General features: G+C 63.3%; 2 protein-coding genes and 1 long non-coding RNA gene across 11 annotated transcripts in view; 2 read left to right on the plus strand and 1 right to left on the minus strand.

Moving 5' to 3' along the window:
- On the plus strand, positions 1 to 8435 carry MGAT4B (alpha-1,3-mannosyl-glycoprotein 4-beta-N-acetylglucosaminyltransferase B). The gene is made up of 15 exons (XM_051833812.2): positions 1 to 389; positions 4500 to 4685; positions 4769 to 4909; positions 5003 to 5136; positions 5508 to 5554; positions 5742 to 5855; positions 6036 to 6111; positions 6203 to 6317; positions 6594 to 6724; positions 6824 to 6931; positions 7039 to 7232; positions 7472 to 7550; positions 7632 to 7719; positions 7798 to 7910; positions 8006 to 8435. Exons 1-15 carry the CDS (start codon positions 293 to 295, stop codon positions 8027 to 8029), a joined length of 1647 nt encoding a protein of 548 aa, XP_051689772.1. The 5' UTR covers positions 1 to 292; the 3' UTR covers positions 8030 to 8435.
- Positions 8335 to 12314, minus strand: LTC4S (leukotriene C4 synthase). Of its 9 annotated transcripts, XM_008274979.4 has the most exons (7): positions 12120 to 12314; positions 11662 to 11769; positions 11112 to 11199; positions 9612 to 9711; positions 9449 to 9519; positions 9292 to 9373; positions 8335 to 9161 (listed from the first exon to the last, which is right to left on the minus strand). In XM_008274979.4, exons 3-7 carry the CDS (start codon positions 11167 to 11169, stop codon positions 9020 to 9022), a joined length of 453 nt encoding a protein of 150 aa, XP_008273201.1. In that variant the 5' UTR covers positions 11170 to 11199; positions 11662 to 11769; positions 12120 to 12314; the 3' UTR covers positions 8335 to 9019. The 9 variants fall into 9 exon arrangements, with proteins under 9 accessions (XP_008273201.1, XP_069932617.1, XP_069932621.1 ...); XM_070076516.1 differs by having other exon boundaries at positions 9292 to 9519; positions 12120 to 12138; XM_070076520.1 differs by lacking the exon at positions 12120 to 12314 and having other exon boundaries at positions 11112 to 11196; positions 11662 to 11859.
- Positions 11312 to 16671, plus strand: part of LOC138850225 (uncharacterized) — a 19338-nt gene continuing 13978 nt past the window's right edge. Inside the window, exon 1 of the long non-coding RNA XR_011389922.1 lies at positions 11312 to 11747. This is a non-coding gene — a long non-coding RNA (uncharacterized lncRNA). The remainder of the gene's footprint in view (positions 11748 to 16671) is intronic.

A 16671-nucleotide genomic window follows, 5' to 3' on the forward strand; every position in this document is an offset into this window, starting at 1 on the left:
GGCGGCCTCGGATCCAGGCCGGGCCGCGGCTCTCGCCGCCCAGCCCAGCCCCGCCCGGCCCGGCCCCGCTGCCGAGCCGCGGCCGCTAGCGTCCCGCGCCTCGGAGCAGCAGCCGGCGCGGCCCCCGGCCCGAGCCCCGTCCCGGGCAACCGCCTCCGAGCCCGGCCCCGGGCCCCCGGCCCCTTCCCCGCCCCGGGGCCGGGGCCCCGCCGCCCCCAGCCCCGCGCCCCGGCCCCGGTCCCCCGGGCCATGCGGCCTCGGCCCCGCCGGCGCCCGCCGCGCACCCGAGGAGATGAGGCTCCGCAATGGCACCTTCCTGACGCTGCTGCTCTTCTGCCTGTGCGCCTTCCTCTCGCTGTCCTGGTACGCGGCGCTCAGCGGCCAGAAAGGTGAGCCCCTGCGCCCGCCGCTGCCCGGCGGCCCGCGCCGCACCTGGGCGCACCTGGCCGAGCCGCCGGAGCGGGGCCCGGCGGAGGTCGCGGGAGCCGGCCGGAAGCCGTCGCGGCGCCCCTTCCCCCCAGTCCCGAGCGCGGGGACGCCCCTCCCTCCTCGCCCCCACTTGTTTGCTGCTGGAATAACGAGGTTCCCTTCCGGCTTTGGGCTAGGCCAGGGGCGCGCGGCGGCCCAGCGCCCCGTGGGGGTGCTGGCTCCGGTGGGCACCGGTTGTCCCTATGCTAAGGGGCGGTCGCTCCCTCGGGCTAGCCGAGGCCCCCCCTCCCCGGGAGCTCTCAGAAGAGAGCGGGGCAAAGACACAAGGTCACAGAGGTGCGGGTAATTTGGGAGTCTTAGGGTGCCAGCTCCAGGCACCTGGGCAGGAGCAGGTACAGCGCGCCTGAGACAGGTGTGAGAAAACAGGGAGACGCCCCAGCACTACCCCCACCGCACCCCACCCAGCCAGCCCGCCTGCCCAGGAACCTGCTGTCCCCGCCGGCCGCCCGCTGCAGCCCTCCTCTTGGTATGGGTCTCTTGGCCTGAGCGAAGTTGAGTGCAGGAGAGCACCCGGCCCGCCCTGCTGCCTGGTAACTTACTGCGTGCTGTCTCCTTGGACAGCCTCCACCTCTCCACACACACAGGCTGTGCTTGGGGAGGGAACACTGCCAGTCCCCCACCGTGGCCCTCGGAGCCTGGCCAGGGCACTTGAGGCCGGCACAGGCCCTGCTATTGGCTGGAGTCTCTTGGTGGAGCCTGGGGTGGTTTGACCTGAGTGGGACCCCGGGGCCTTCAGACGCTCTTGTCCACCCAGCCTGGACAGGAGGCCCCCGGGAGCTGCTTCCTTCCTGCAGGAGGCCAGCGACCCTCTGCCTGTCTCCGGCTAATGCCTGCCTGTTCCCCACCCTGCAGGGAAGGAGAGGACAGAAGAGGGGGTTCCTGCAGACTCCCTGTCCCAGCTGCCCTTGCCAGCCCAGCCAGGTGGTCCTGTGTGGGTGGAGGCCAGGCCAGAGACCCTGAGGGCAGAGCCCTAGGGCCTGCGCTTGGAGCCTGTGACGGGGGCTCTGCAGGTGGGCTGTGTTGTGTGCGAAAGGCCTGGCCTCCCCTTAGAGCTCTGTAAGTCTGTATGGGGGGTGGCACCTGTGCATGGGCCTAGTGGGGACAGAGTGCTCCGTACCCAGGTGTGTCACTAAGGGGAGGACATTTTGGGCCCTTGCAAGAGTGGCCACGAAGGCAGACAGTCACAAAGGCCTGGAGGATGGGTGCACTCATTGACTTGTCTGCCTTAGCCACAGGGGGCCCGTCTCGGAGCCACAGTGAGAGGCGACAGGTGCTCCGCACAGGCCGCTGTGCCTCAGGGGGTCCCCAGGAGGCTGGCATGCAGGAGGGCAGCCCCGAGCCAGAGAAGGGCAGGGGCTCAGCTACAGGGGCCCTTCCCCCGCGAGACAGAAGCCCTGGAGCCTGTGGGATGAGGAGAGGGGTGGCCTGGGTCTGCCCTGCCCAGGAACTGTCACCATCTCTTTGGGACCCAACAGGGGCAGTGTTTGGAAACCTCAAGAGAAGCCACAGATGTGAGCTGTTGTGTATGAACACTTCCGTTCTTACACGTAGCCAGCTCTACGTGAAGTCCACGGTGGAGCCAGGCTTCTCCAGTCTAAGGCCAGGCTGGATCCTGGCTTCCAGTTTGCAGCAAGCAGGACACAGGAACTGGAACTGACAGCGAGATGGACAGCGGGGGCAGAAGGCAGCCTAGGAGCCAGGGGGCAAACCCAGGAAGGACTTCCAGGCTTCAGCAAGTCAGACCCTTGGGAAGGGCCTGAGGCTCTTTCACACCAGCCTTGTCCAAGCTGGTGAAGCCGCTCTGCCAGGGCCCAGCGTGCAGACCTCAGCCACGAACCTGCTCAGGGCCAGACCCTGGGGGAGGGGCGAAACTTGGCTTCAGCCACCCGGGCCGCCCACTCTTCCAGGTCTGCACTCTGGCAGTCCTTGTGCGAGGATGCAAGGCTGGGAGAGGAGCAAGTACCTGCCACGCTTCATGCCCCCAGCCCACCTGGGCATCATGTGGCCCCTCACGGTCTGTTTTTCTAAGTACAGGTGTTCCATCTTAGTTTTGGAATCCTTGCGCTGAGAGAAAACTAGGGGGCACCTTGGGGGTGGGGGGTTGGGAAGGCCTTGCACCTCTCAATGGTGTGGCCACCCTGCAGTCCCCCACCGCCAGCTCGCCCCACCGCCCTGGGGTAAGTAGCTATGGGTTGAAAGACAAGCCAAAGTCCCTCCACCTTACCCTCTATCCCAGGAACCTCTGCCCTGCCCCACCCCAGAGCGGCGTGGGGTGGGGGAAGGCTCCCCCAGGCCCAGGGACCTTGGTCCCTTCCGTCCCAGCTCCTGGGGAGGAAGTCACAAGTGGGGAGAGTGGACCCACAGTCAGAGAAATGGGATGAGGGTCAGGCGGGACCCCTGCAGGCAGCTGGCAGGACAGGGCCTGTGGTGCTATGGGAAATGGAAGAAGGGAAGGTGTGGGCAGCTGCCAGGCCGGAACCCATAGGCCCAACAGAAACCTGGAGGAGAAGGAGGCCGGGCTGGAGAGCAGGCTGTGCCTGACCTAGGGAGTCAGGGCGGTTCAGGACAGCACTGTGCACTGGCCTGGCCACCTTGGGCAGAGCCTGGCCAGGGAACAGGGAGCCCGCTGCCCCCTGGCTCCCCACACAGGGGTCGGCAGCCAGGGTGGGGGCATCCAGCACACCAGTCCTGTCCCCACACCTCTGAAACACCTCCCAGCAGCACTGCCCAGCTAGGCCTTGAGCATTGGTGGCGTCCAAGGGGTCAGGTTTCCAGGGTAACTTGGTCCTGGGGCCCAGTGTGGAGCTCCCAGTTCCCGTAACCTGATTCCTTGCTCCCTCCCCTGCAGGGCTGTCCCAGGGCTCCATGTGGCTTAGGCCTTTAGCCCCTAGAGACGCAGGGTGGGGGGAGATTGGTGGGTGAGTTGCTCTTGGGACAGGTGCCATGGGGACCAGCTCCGCCCCTCTCCTCTCCCTCTTCCCCTGGGACTTTGTACTCAGACCTGCGCTGTGAGCCACAGGAGGGGTGTTTCCTGTGGAAGTCTGCCTGGCTTGTGACCTTTGGTGTACAGGGGCTGGGCAGAGCGCACATTCCAGGGTACTGGGGAGGGGGTGGTAGAGGGCTTGGGGGGACGGGTCCTGAAGCCCTGGGGATCAAGAATGGAAAGAGCCGCCTTGGGAAGGAGGCCTTGCGGGGGCCTTTTACCCAAGTGGGGTTCCAGGCTGAAGCAGCAGCCTGTGCCAAGGCAGAGCGTCTCCGAGGGACAGGAGGTGCACAGAGGAAGAGAGCAGGCGCGGGAGTGTCAGGCCGAGAGTGCCCAGCCCCTGCGAATGGCTGGCGCGTGCCCAGGCTCTTGTTTATCTCCTTCCCACTCCCTGGGAGCCTGGTGCTGCCCACCCCAAGGATTCCACCTGCGTGCTGCTTCCAGTGCTACTAGCAAAGGCCCCCCTGTGGTGCCGTGCAGACCCTCCCAGGCCGGCCCAGAGTCAGATTCCCAGCTCGTCTCCTTGATGGTCTCACAGGTGGCCGGGCGACCCACTGGCTCAGGGGTGCCGGCACTCCCAGGGCCCATGTGACCACAAGGCCAGTGAAGAATGGGCACCCTGCAGCCATGGAAGTTGGCTCTCCCCAGGGGCTTGGGGCGCCAATGACCCCCTCCCTGGGGAAGGGTGGGCGCCGAGGGGAAAGGCTGGGGATGATGATCCCCTTGGATTGGCCAGGTCCTTTCACCCCCAGCAAGAAGCAAGGGGACTGGGCCTGAGGCTGTTTAGCTCTTCTGAGGGCTGCCTGGCTGGAGCTGGCTGTGGTGTCGCAGCCCTTCTCACAAGAGAAAATAATGAGGAAGAGGGCTGGCTTCCCACTGGGGGCTTTTTCTCCTGCATGTGACTTTGGAGTGACCCTGCTGTGGCAGGAAGGAGAAGGAGATGCAGATGGCCACAGGGAGAACACCCAGGCTGTCACAGGGCACCCCCTCGGGCCGTGCCCTGGTGACAGCTGCGTGCCACCCACAGGCGACGTGGTGGATGTTTACCAGCGGGAGTTCCTGGCGCTGCGGGACCGTTTGCACGCGGCTGAGCAGGAGAGCCTTAAGCGCTCCAAGGAGCTCAACCTGGTGCTGGATGAGATCAAGCGAGCTGTGTCAGAGAGGCAGGCACTGCGAGACGGGGACAGCAACCGCACCTGGGGCCGCTTGACAGGTGCGCTCCAGGGCAGCGAGGGAGACCTGGGGGTGGGCGGGTCCTGGCTGGTGCTTTCTGACCTGTCCATTTCCAACTCCCAGAGGACCCCCGGCTGAAGCCCTGGAACATCTCACACAGGCACGTGTTGCACCTGCCTACAGTCTTCCACCACCTGCCCCACCTGCTGGCCAAGGAGAGCAGCCTGCAGCCAGCGGTGCGCGTGGGCCAGGGCCGCACCGGAGGTAGGGGTGCACCTGGGGGGCGACGAGAAGTGGACCAGGTGCATCCTGGCTCCGGTCCGGGGGCCTAGTGTCACCACCTCCTGCACCCTGCAGTGTCCGTGGTCATGGGCATCCCGAGCGTCCGGCGGGAGGTGCACTCCTACCTGACGGACACGCTGCACTCGCTCATCTCGGAGCTGAGCCCGCAGGAGAAGGAGGACTCTGTCATCGTGGTGCTGATCGCCGAGGCGAGTGGCGTGGGGGCAGGGTGGGGGGCCATTCACAGCAGGACCCATAGCGCAAGATGACAAGAAAAGGAACAACATCCGGGAGAAAAAAGCCTTTATGAAGAAGCTCAGTCATCAGTTTGGTTCGCTTTAAAAAGAAAGCGACCTGTTGGCGCCCCCTGGTGGGAATGCCCCTGCCCTCATTTGCCCCACCCACAGCCCCTCCCATCCCAAAGGGCTTTCCCGAGGCACTAGGCCCCCAAGCCCAGCCTCCTTCTGGCAGCTCACCCCCTCTACCTGCCGGACACTGGAAGGCTGAGCCCCTTCCTGACCCCTTCCCGGCCCTTTGGGGTGGTATCTGGGCTAAGGGAGGGTACTTGGTGTCCCCACAGACTGACCCACAGTACACTTCAGCGGTGACAGAGAACATCAAGGCCTTGTGAGTCCTGGCAGCCCCAGAAAGCTGGTGGGAGGGGTCTCTGCAGGGAGTGGGGGAGGGTGCGTGGAGGCAGCCCAGTGCCGCTGAAACCCACTGCCTCTGCAGGCTGGGTATGGGGGGGCTGGGACAGGGGCTGCTGGGCTGTGCAGCCCCCTGCCCCAGAGGGCCTTCTGTTCCCGCCACCCAGGTTCCCCACGGAGATCCACTCGGGGCTCCTGGAGGTCATCTCCCCTTCCCCCCACTTCTACCCTGACTTCTCCCGCCTCCGCGAGTCCTTTGGGGACCCCAAAGAGAGAGTCAGGTACTGGCACTGCTCCCACGCTCCCAGTGCCCTGCTGTCCTGTCCCTGGGGGTCTGAGTCTGGGGTGCTTGCCTGCGGGGTTTCTGAGTCTCCACCAGAGGAGCCCTGCATGGCCGGGTGGGGGGAGGGTGGCAATGTCACTTCTCAGTGGCAGCCACACCCAAGGTCTCTGGCCTGCAGGTGGAGGACCAAACAGAACCTCGACTACTGCTTCCTCATGATGTACGCGCAGTCCAAAGGCGTCTACTACGTGCAGGTCAGCCCCTCGGCCCTGGGGGAGGGGCGAGCCCCGCCCCGCCCCTGTGCCCACCCTGAATTTCTGCCGCCTTCCACCCAACCCTGTGCAGCTGGAAGATGACATCGTGGCCAAGCCCAACTATCTGAGCACCATGAAGAACTTTGCACTCCAGCAGCCCTCCGAGGACTGGATGATCCTGGAGTTCTCCCAGCTGGGCTTCATCGGTGCGCCCCCACCCTCCGCCCTCGTCTCTCCTCCCGGGCCTGGGCTGTGTCCTGCCTCTGAGCCTTAGGCCGAGACCTGGCCCTGCCTGCAGTGCCCGCTGCACGGGGGAGTCAGGGTCCCCCAGCCTCACCTGTCCCCCTGTGTCTACACACTTCCTGAGACCGCCCAGGGGAATGGCTGTGGGACTTGCCCAGCACCCCCTCCTACAAGGTGTTGGGAAGAGGCGGGGTAGGGCAGTGCTGCCCACTGAGCACCCTTCCCCGGTCCTGCCCCAGGGAAGATGTTCAAGTCGCTGGACCTGAGCTTGATCGTGGAGTTCACCCTCATGTTCTACCGGGACAAGCCCATCGACTGGCTTCTGGACCACATTCTGTGGGTGAAAGTCTGCAACCCGGAGAAGGATGCGGTGAGTAGGGGGCCACGCGGAGACGGGGCGGGGCGGCGGGGCCACACAACCGGATCTGCGCTGCCGAGCCGAGCCCCGGGCCTCCCTCTCCCTTCGCAGAAGCACTGTGACCGGCAGAAGGCCAACCTGCGGATCCGCTTCAAGCCGTCGCTCTTCCAGCACGTGGGCACTCACTCCTCGCTGGCGGGCAAGATCCAGAAACTGAAGGTAGGCTGCAGGCATGCTCAGCGTGCTGGGGTTGGGGGCCTGGGGGGGGATGGGCAGAGCCAGGCCATGGTGCCTGAAGCGCGCCGCCGCCCGCCCTGCGGCCGCAGGACAAGGACTTCGGGAAACAGGCTCTGCGGAAGGAGCACGTGAACCCGCCGGCCGAGGTGAGCACCAGCCTCAAGACGTACCAGCACTTCACCCTGGAGAAGGCCTACCTGCGTGAGGACTTCTTCTGGGCCTTCACGCCTGCCGCCGGGGACTTCATCCGCTTCCGCTTCTTCCAGCCACTGCGCCTTGAGCGGTCAGTGCCGGGGCGGCCCCGCCTTGCCGGGGAGGGGCAGGGTGGCCACCGGTGTCCAGACCTCAGCACACCAATCCGGGCCTGCAGACGGGCCTCTGGGACCCCCCCCTCCCCAGGAAATGACGGCACCAGTTCCCAGTTTCCTTCCGTGGGAGGTCAGGCCCATGGGGACTCAGGGGACACAGCGCGTAGAGAAACCCATGGCCACGGCCGCGGCTCACGGGCCGGCCTGGCCGCAGGTTCTTCTTCCGCAGCGGGAACATTGAGCACCCGGAGGACAAGCTCTTCAACACGTCCGTGGAGGTGCTTCCCTTCGACGTGAGTGGTGCAGGGTGTGGGTGTGCATGGAGGCCTGGCCCTCAGCCGGCTACAGCTTCAGGGCCTTCCCTTTGCCCCCAGAACCCCCAGTCGGACAAGGAGGCCCTGCAGGAGGGCCGCTCGGCCACGCTGCGCTACCCCCGGAGCCCTGACGGCTACCTGCAGATAGGTGAGGGGGGGGGAGTGCTCTCGGCGGGAGGGGCAGGGCTGGGCACGCCCCGGACCTCACGGCCCCACCCTCTTCCAGGCTCTTTCTACAAGGGTGTGGCAGAAGGCGAGGTGGACCCTGCCTTTGGTCCCCTGGAGGCACTGCGCCTCTCCATCCAGACGGACTCGCCTGTGTGGGTTATTCTGAGTGAGGTGAGGCGGCCGGGGGCAGGGGTGGGCTCGGGGCGTGGCTCCATGGCCTCGCCACAGCCTTGCTGAGCCCAGCCCCCTCTTTTGGGCACTGCCAGATCTTCCTGAAGAAGGCCGACTGAGCGGCAGGCTCCGGCGGGCGCTCGGCGGCCCCCGACCACACTGCATCACTGCTGCCCCCGGAGGGCCCGGCCTGGATGCCCCGTGGGGCTGGCCCGGGGTCCACCGCTGGCCCGGAGGCCCCAGGAGCTGGTGCTGCCCCTGCCCACCGGGCCGCGGGGCGCAGGGCCCCCACACTGTGCCTGCGGGCCGGCCCAGCCGCCCAGACCCCCAGACCGTTCGCCCGGCCGGCCCGGCCAGGCCACGTTGGAAGCGCTTCCCCTCGGGCGCCCTCTCTCCAGCGCGAACACTGGAATGCATATACTACTTTATGTGCTGTGTTTTTTATTCTTGGATACATTTGATTTTTTCACGTAAGTCCACATATACTTCTATAAGAGCGTGACTTGTAATAAAGGGTTAATGAAGCCTGTGCCTCTAATAGGAGTGCTCCCGGCGGCAGCCCCCTCCCTGCGCTCTGTGCCACTGTCCCGGTTCTGTTCGGCTGGAGACTCTGGGCTGCCCTGCCTCCAGGGCCAGGTTCCCGAGGCCTCCCTGCCCCCTGAGCACCTGATGTCATCACCCTAACAGCCCAAGCCCCAGCTGTTCCCCGTCCTGCAGGGGCCTGTCCTTTGAGAGGCCCTGTCACTTAGAGTGACAGGCTGGTGTCACTCATGAGGGCAGGGACTAGGGTGGCTGAAGGTTGGCAGGCAAGGCGAGAGGAAGGGGCCAGGTGAGGAGAGCGCCTGAGAAGGAGCAGGCACTGAGAGCAAGGCAGAAGCACCCCCAGGAGACTTCTTTTCTTCTTGACGCCGCCTCCATGAAGCCTGCCAGACTGCTGCAGCCCTTCTAGGCTCTGCAGCAGGCTGTGCGCAGTCGTCTGTGCCCCAGAGAAAGCAGCCGGAGTGCAGAAGTCCAGTTAGGGGAACTTTAATAAGACTCCTGGCGGCAGAGGAGGACTGCCCTCCCCTCTCCAGGAGGCGCTGGTGTTCCTCAGTCTGGCAGACCGGGTCTCAGGCCCAGGGCAGCAGCGTCCGGAGCCAGCCAAGCAGCGCGGCGCGCAGCGGGGCCGGGAGGAAGTGCGAGAGCAGGCCGAGCGCCCCCAGCGCGATCAACAGCCAGAGCGCACCCGCGCTCTGGTACATCGGGGCCAGCCTGCTGAGCCAGGCGACAGCGCTCAGGGCTCGGGCCTCCGCGGGGGCCCCAGGCCTCCCCGCTCCCAGCCTCTCCCCGCCTCCCGCCCGCGGTTCGGCCTCCCAGGAGCCCCGCCCCGCCCGCCTCTCACCTGAGCTCCGCCGAGCGCTCGTAGCTGTGGAAGTAGCGGAAGCGCGCGAACAGGTAGACCAGGCCGCAGAGGGCCGCGGCGCCTGCCAGAGGGCACGCGGTGAGTGCGGGGGCGTGGCCGGGCCGCCCTGCCCTGTGCCCCTGCCCTGCGCGCAGACCTTCGTGAAAGTAGATGCCGGCGACCCAGAGCGCTGCGAGGAACAGCGGGAAGTACTCGCTGCAGTTCACCCTGCGGGCGGTGGGCGGGCCAGATGAGACTTGGCCTGGCCGGCTGGGACCCAGAACCACTCGGGACAGCCCGCCCTGTACCCCGCGCCTCACTGGGCTCGGTAGACGCGCTCGAATCCCGGCGGACCAGTGGTGAGCGGCGGCGACACGCGGAAGGCTCTTCTGGCGTAGATCACCTGCAGGGAGAAGTAGGCTGGGGGCACGCGGAAGCGGGCGTCAGGTGTGGTCGCCCCTCCAGTCTGGCCCCCGCACTGAGTGAGCACCCCAAAACTTCTGTCTGATGGTCTCCCCGCCTGCCCCCTCCTGTGTCCATCTTGCCCAGTGGGAGGGCGGGCTGGGGGCAAGGAAGCCCTGCCCTGCCCGTGTGTTGGGGGGGGGGGAGGGATAAGGGCACAAGAACACCTGCCTCCTGAATCGTTTGATTTGCAAAACACAGGTGGGTGCCCAGTTTGCGCTCTCCAGATTCCCCTGTACAGGAAGTGCCCCGGAGGTATCAGCAAGCACAGCCTATGGCTCTCAGGTCCCTAGGGGCCTCACCTTCAGGCCCACCACTGGGGACCCCTGGACTCTGCCTCCAGCCAGGGTCACTCAAACTTGTGTCTGGGGGCCCGGCTGCTGCCTCAGCTTCTCAGGCCAATGGTTCTGGGCCCAGGCCCAATTCTGACAGATACCCCTTTCCCTTAGAACATGACTGCAGCTGGGACGATCCCAGCTCACCCCGGGCTCCACCTCCCTCCCTTCCACTGTGAGTAGCTGAACACGGTGGGCTGGCCCTCTCTGCTTACAAAGAACTCTTCTCCCCCTCCTCCCCGAGCCGTGACCACACCCACAGCCCCAGTGGCAGGTCTCCCTGGGACATCTTTGGTCCAGGCCCTTATGGAGCTAGCCCATGAGCATTGTGGGTCCCACAGGTGGCCATGCCAGCACAGTGTGGGATTTGTCATGAGGGATCGGGGTGGGGTGAGGGGCAGGCTCCATGAGAAGGTGCCAGCTTGCTGGCTCAGCTGAAGGTCAAGTCACTCTTTCCAGCCCTCCCGGACCCCCCCGGGGCGGGGGCTGTGCCCTATCCTAGCCCACACACCGAGGGCCACTGGTGTCCCCATGCCACAAGGCGCCTGGCCCAGCGGTGTGCCCTCTGGGGCCAGCCCAAGATAGGCATCAAGCAGTCACACTGGAGTGAGGGGGCTTGGGGAGCAGGTTTCAGCCCTTCCCAGTCCACGCAGCCAGCCCCAGGGTGCAGAGATGGATGGGGACCGCTGGGAAGGTGGGCTCTGCACCAGGCTCAAGCTGCCTCGCCATTCGGTCTCGCATCCTCCCAGCTCCTGCAGCTCAACAGAGAAGTTAGCGTCCTTTCTCTAGCCAAGGGGCCACCAGCCCCCACTACTGTCCCCCTGCTCAGGCACCCCTCTTGGTCGTGGTCCCTGCCCAGGACTCCTGAGCTCACCTGCAGCTGTCCCCCAGGGCTACCCCCCTCCCAGCCCTGGGAAACTGTGAGCCCCGCAGCTGGCTCTCAAGCCGGAAAGTGTGGGCTGCGGCACCCTCCCCGGCTGCAGGCATCTGAAGCCCACCCACACCAGACAGGAGAAAGCCCACCTTGCAGCAGGACTCCGAGGAGGGTGACAGTGGCCAGGAGAGCTATCTCGTCTTTCATGGTGCCGGAGAGCTCCTATCAGCCCGTCTGCTGATAAGAAGGGGAAGGCTGGCCTCAGCACCCTCCCCGCCCCTCTCCAAGGGCTGCAGGGAAGGGAGGGGCACATGTGACCATGCCACTGAGCCATGGATCCTGGCCAGGCTGGAAGCCGGAAACCAGGCTGGGAACAGGCTGCCCGCTTCCTCCCACTGGCCCCTTTCTGTGCCCTGCCTCTGTGCTGGCGGAGCCCACACTGGCCATCCAGGCTCCTTCCGACGTTGGACGTGTCCAGTGAATGCATAGCTTCAGTGTCCCCCGGGCCCTGTGCCCTGAGCAGGCCCAGCTGGCCTTTCAGACCTCATCCTGGCTCCAGTCCCGGGTGCCTGAGCCCCCAAGTGGCTGTAGGACAAGGACTTCGGGAAACAGGCTCTGCGGAAGGAGCACGTGAACCCGCCGGCCGAGGTGAGCACCAGCCTCAAGACGTACCAGCACTTCACCCTGGAGAAGGCCTACCTGCGTGAGGACTTCTTCTGGGCCTTCACGCCTGCCGCCGGGGACTTCATCCGCTTCCGCTTCTTCCAGCCACTGCGCCTTGAGCGGTCAGTGCCGGGGCGGCCCCGCCTTGCCGGGGAGGGGCAGGGTGGCCACCGGTGTCCAGACCTCAGCACACCAATCCGGGCCTGCAGACGGGCCTCTGGGACCCCCCCCCCCTCCCCAGGAAATGACGGCACCAGATCCCAGTTTCCTTCCGTGGGAGGTCAGGCCCGTGGGGACTCGGGGACACAGGAGCAGTGAAACCCATGGCCACAGTCCCAGGGCAGGCCCCGAGCAGTGTCTCCTAGGACCTGTGCCCTGAGCAGGCCCAGCTAGCCTTTCAGACATGTCCCTCATTCTGCATCCAGTCCCGGGCGCTGCGGGCTCCTCCCTGCGCCCTCTCCACTCCCACCCATCCCCCACGCACACCCACTCACCTGCTTCCCCACCCTGCCCAAGGCTGCTCAGTGGTGGAATGCTGACCACAGCCCCTCCTGCTGCAGCCACTCCCAGCTCCCTTTGGCCTCAGAATGGAGTCCCAGTACCTCCAGGCTCCCTCAGAGCTGTGTAGGCACCACACACAGGGTTATTCTGCCGCCTGGCTTTGTGGGCCACCTGTCCCAAAGCATTCTGGCAGGATGGCAGAACCCGGCCCCGGCCCCCCCGTCTTAGAATGGTCAACGCCCTTCCTCCAGATTCCTCTTGGCTCAGGGTAGCAGCCTCCTCTTCCCTTTCTGCGGCCCCAGCCCCCACCCCCAGCACTGAGGTCCTGTGGTCTGGACAGAGCTAGCCTCCTGCCCCCCAACCCCCCAGCACCGAGGTCCTGTGGTCTGGACAGAGCTAGCCTCCTGCCCCCCAACCCCCCATCCCCACCAGGTCTGGGGCCAAGCCTGGTGGTGAGCCGCAGCTCTGGCAACGCCCTCTGCGCTTTGGGGAAGGGGCTCCTGTGGGTTGTGGGGCACTGGCCACCTGAGTCCACCTCGCCTGGCACGCTCCACGGGGCCGTCCAGCCACTTCTCCTTCTGGTCACAGCTGGGATGGGGGGCAGGTTTGGTCAGCAGTGACAGAGGCCACATGCAAGCTGCAACAGGGACGGGGACTGACACTGCCTTTTGCTGGGGCCTGGGCCACGGGGCCGCCCTAGGCCCCTCCCCCGCACCCTGCAGGGGGTTTCTACCCATCAGAGCTGTGTGGCCCCGGAGCTCCAGCCTCGCTGCCCAGACAGCAGCCTTCTGTGCTGCCCCCAAGGCTCGGTCCAGCCCTTCCTCATCCCAGACACTCCCTGGCTGGGGCTCTGGGGATTCTGAGCTGGCAGGGGTGGGTGCCCATGCTTGCCCTCTGCACCAGCCCAAGGCGTGTGCTCAGTGATGGAGAGGCTGACAGGAGCCAGGACACAGAGATGCATTCCTGGGCCCTTCCTGACCGCCCTGACTATAGGCTGGCCCCTGAAGAGGAGGCACATGCCACTCACTGCCTGGGCACTGGCGACCGTGACATGGCCCCTGTGTCTCTCTGCTCATGAGGTCTTGGCGCTCACTCACAGGCCAGTGTGTCTGCCCAAGTTCACTGCCGGCTCTCATTTCCTCTGAGGCCAGGAAGTCCTCCCGTCTGAGTGCATCCCCTTGGTCCTGGCCACAGGAAACTCGGGCCTGACAGCAGCAGTTTCAGAGGAAGTCCCCATTCAGGGCAGGGACCCGGGCCCCAGCCTCAGGAGCCTTCTCCAGGGCCTTGGTCTCTATCTCCCTTTCTCTCCACTTGCCCAGGGGCTCAGGGCCCCGCCTGGGCTGACTAGAAAGCCAGCAGTCCCTGTGCTCCTGTCCAGCCCTGGAGGCGCCAACACTACCTGGGCAGCGACAGCCGATCCCCAGCCGCTGTATGATGCATCCTCTATGCCTCTGGCTCCTACACGGCCCTCAGGAACCATCCAGAGGATGCCAAAGACCCCTGGGAGGCAGAAAGACCACCAACACGGGTGCAGTGGGCCAGAAGTGGCGGCGCGCAGCTCAGACCCAGAGCATCCCACAAAGCAACACTCCCTTTGAAATTACTTTAGAATTGCACAAATATATCCTCCACGCAGCTTCTTCTGTTAACATCCTCTCTAACTTCCAATTATGTAAACCAGGAGTTTAACACTAATACGATACCATTGTGGTGCAGCAGGTAAGCTGCTGCCTGCATCGCCGGCATCTCATCTGAGTGCCGGTTCGAGTCCCGGCTGCTCCACTTCTGATCCAGTGCCCTGCCAGGAAAAAGTGGAACATAGCTGAGTACCTGCTACCCTTGTAGAGGAACCTGGTTGGAATTCCAGGCTCCTGGCTTTGGCCTGACCCATCCCCAGTCTTTGCATCCATTTTGGATGGCAGATCTTTCTCTCTGTGTATCTTCCCCCCTCTCTCTGTCACTCTGCCTTTTCAAATAAACAAATAAATCTTAAAAAAGAATAAAACACCATCGAGCCTCTCTACAGAACTTCAAGTTTCACCCAGTGATCCATTCAAACAGGACAGCAGCCTCCAAAACACTGCTGATTTGGCGCCTGTGAAAGCCCACCCACTACAACTCCATGGGTGAAGTGGCCAGGAGAAGGCAGATCCAGCAGGCGAAAGGGTGTCCGTGGGGGCCTGGGCCTGGAGCATGGGAGGTGGTGAAAATATCCCCGAATTGCCTTGGGATAGTGTGCACAACTTGGAGAATTCACTGAAATCATTGACGTGTACACTTAGAATGGGAAAATTGGGATGGGCGTTTAATCTAATAGTTTGTATCCCACAGCAAAGGAGTTGGCTGGGGTTCCCAGCTCTGGCTCCTGATTCTAGTCTTTTCTTTTAAGATTTATTATCTATTTGAAAGACAGAGCGACAGAGAGAGAGAAAGAGAGAGAGATGCTCCATCCGTGTCTGCCATGAGGGTGGCAGGGGCCCAAGCACGGGGCCATCTGCTGTGTTCCCAGGTGCTCTGTTCACAGAGAGCTGGATCAGAAGCAGAGCAAACAGGACTCAAACCTGCTCTCAGCTGTGGGACGCTGCCCTGGAATGCGGCCGCTGAGCCCGCTGTGCCGCACCGCCAGCTCCCTGCGGTTTCTTGCTAATGCAGACCCTGAGAGGCAACAGCAATAGATCAAGAAACTGGGTCCTTACCACCCATGTGGAGACCTGGATTGTGTTCCTGGCTCCTGGCTTCAGAACGGACCCAGCCCCAGTTACTGTGGGCATTTAGGGAGTGAACCAGCAGCTGTGAGCTCTGTCTGTATCTTTTTCTCTCTCAAATAAAAGGAAAATAAGAAAAAAACTTAAGGTATATAAACTACATTAATAAAGTGGGGTTTTTTTTGGCTGGCGCCGCCATAGCTCAATAGGCTAATCCTCCGCCTAGCAGCGCCAGCACACCGGGTTCTAGTCCCGGTCAGGGTGCCAGATTCTGTCCCGGTTGCCCCTCTTCCAGGCCAGCTCTCTGCTGTGGCCAGGGAGGGCAGTGGAGAATGGCCCAAGTGCTTGGGCCCTGCACCCCATGGGAGACCAGGAGAAGCACCTGGCACCTGCCATCGGATCAGCGCGGTGCACCGGCCGCAGCGGCCACTGTGGGGTGAACCAGCAGAAAAGGAAGACCTTTCTCTCTGTCTGTCTCTCTCACTGTCCACTCTGCCTGTCAAAAAAAAAAAAAAAGTGTTTTTTTTTTTTTAAGATTTTACTTATTTATTTGAGAAGGAACGTTACCGACAAAGAGAGGGAGAGACAGAGAGAAAGGTCTTCCATCTGCTGGTTCACTCCCCAAATAGTCCCAAATGGTCTCAGTGGCCGGAGCTGTGCTGATCTGAAGCCAGGAGCCAGGAGCTTCTTTCGGGTCTCCCACATGGGTGCAGGGGCCCAAGGACTTGGGCCAAATTCTTTTTTTTTTTTTTTTTTTTTGACAGAGAGAGAGAGAAAGGTCCTCCTTCTGTTGGTTCACTCCCCAAATGGCCGCCATGGCCAGAGCTACGCCAATCGAAGCCAGGAGCCAGGTGCTTCCTCCTGGTCTCCCATGCGGTGCAGGGGCCCAAGCACTTGGGCCATCCTTCACTGCCCTCCCAGGCCACAGCAGAGAGCTGGCCTGGAAGAGGAGCAACCAAGATTAGAACCTGGCACCCATATGGGATGCCGGTGCCACAGGCGGAGGATTAACCAAGTGAGCCATGGCACCGGCCCCACTGGGCCATCTTCTACTGCTTTCCCAGGCCATAACAGAGAGCTGGATCAAAGAGGAGCAGGGGGTCAGCACTGTGGCGCAGCGGGTTAAATCCCCAGCCTGCAGTGCCAACATCCCATATGGGCACCGGTTCAAGTCCCAGCTGCTCTACTTCTGATCCAACTCTGCTATGGCCTGGGAAAGCAGTAGAGATTGGCCCAAGTCTTTGGGCTTCTGCACCTGCATGGGAGCCCTTGAACGAGATACTAATTCCTAGCTTCAGATCAACTCAGCTCTGGCTGTTTCTGCCATTTGGGGAGTGAATCAGCAGAAGGAAGACCCCTCTGTCTGTCTGTCTGTCTGTCTCTCTCTCTGGCTCTACCTCTCTCTGTAACTCTGTCTTTCAAATAAATAAAATAAATATTTATAAAGGTCCCATATGGGATGCCAGCACTGCAACTGGAGACTTAGCCTGCTATACCAGAGTGCAGGCTCCAATAAAGGTGTTTTAAAAATAGCACAGGGGGTGTGGTGCTGGCACTGTGGTACCACTGGTTAAGCCACCACCTGCAGCACCAGCATCCCATATGGGTGTTGGTTCCAGTCCTGGCAGCCCCACTTCTAATCCAGTTCCCTGCTAGTACACCTGGGAAAGCAGCAGAGGGTAGGCCAAGTGCTTGAGTCTCTGCACCCATGTGGGAGACCCAGAAGAAGCTCCTGGCTTCTGCCTGACCTAGCCCTGGCCATTATATCCATTTGGGGAGTGAACCAGCAGATGGAAGATCTCTCTCTCCCCACCTCTTCTCTCTGTGTAACACTGCCTTT

This window comes from Oryctolagus cuniculus, chromosome 6 (assembly GCF_964237555.1).
Source record: "Oryctolagus cuniculus chromosome 6, mOryCun1.1, whole genome shotgun sequence".
Lineage (NCBI taxonomy): Eukaryota > Metazoa > Chordata > Mammalia > Lagomorpha > Leporidae > Oryctolagus > Oryctolagus cuniculus.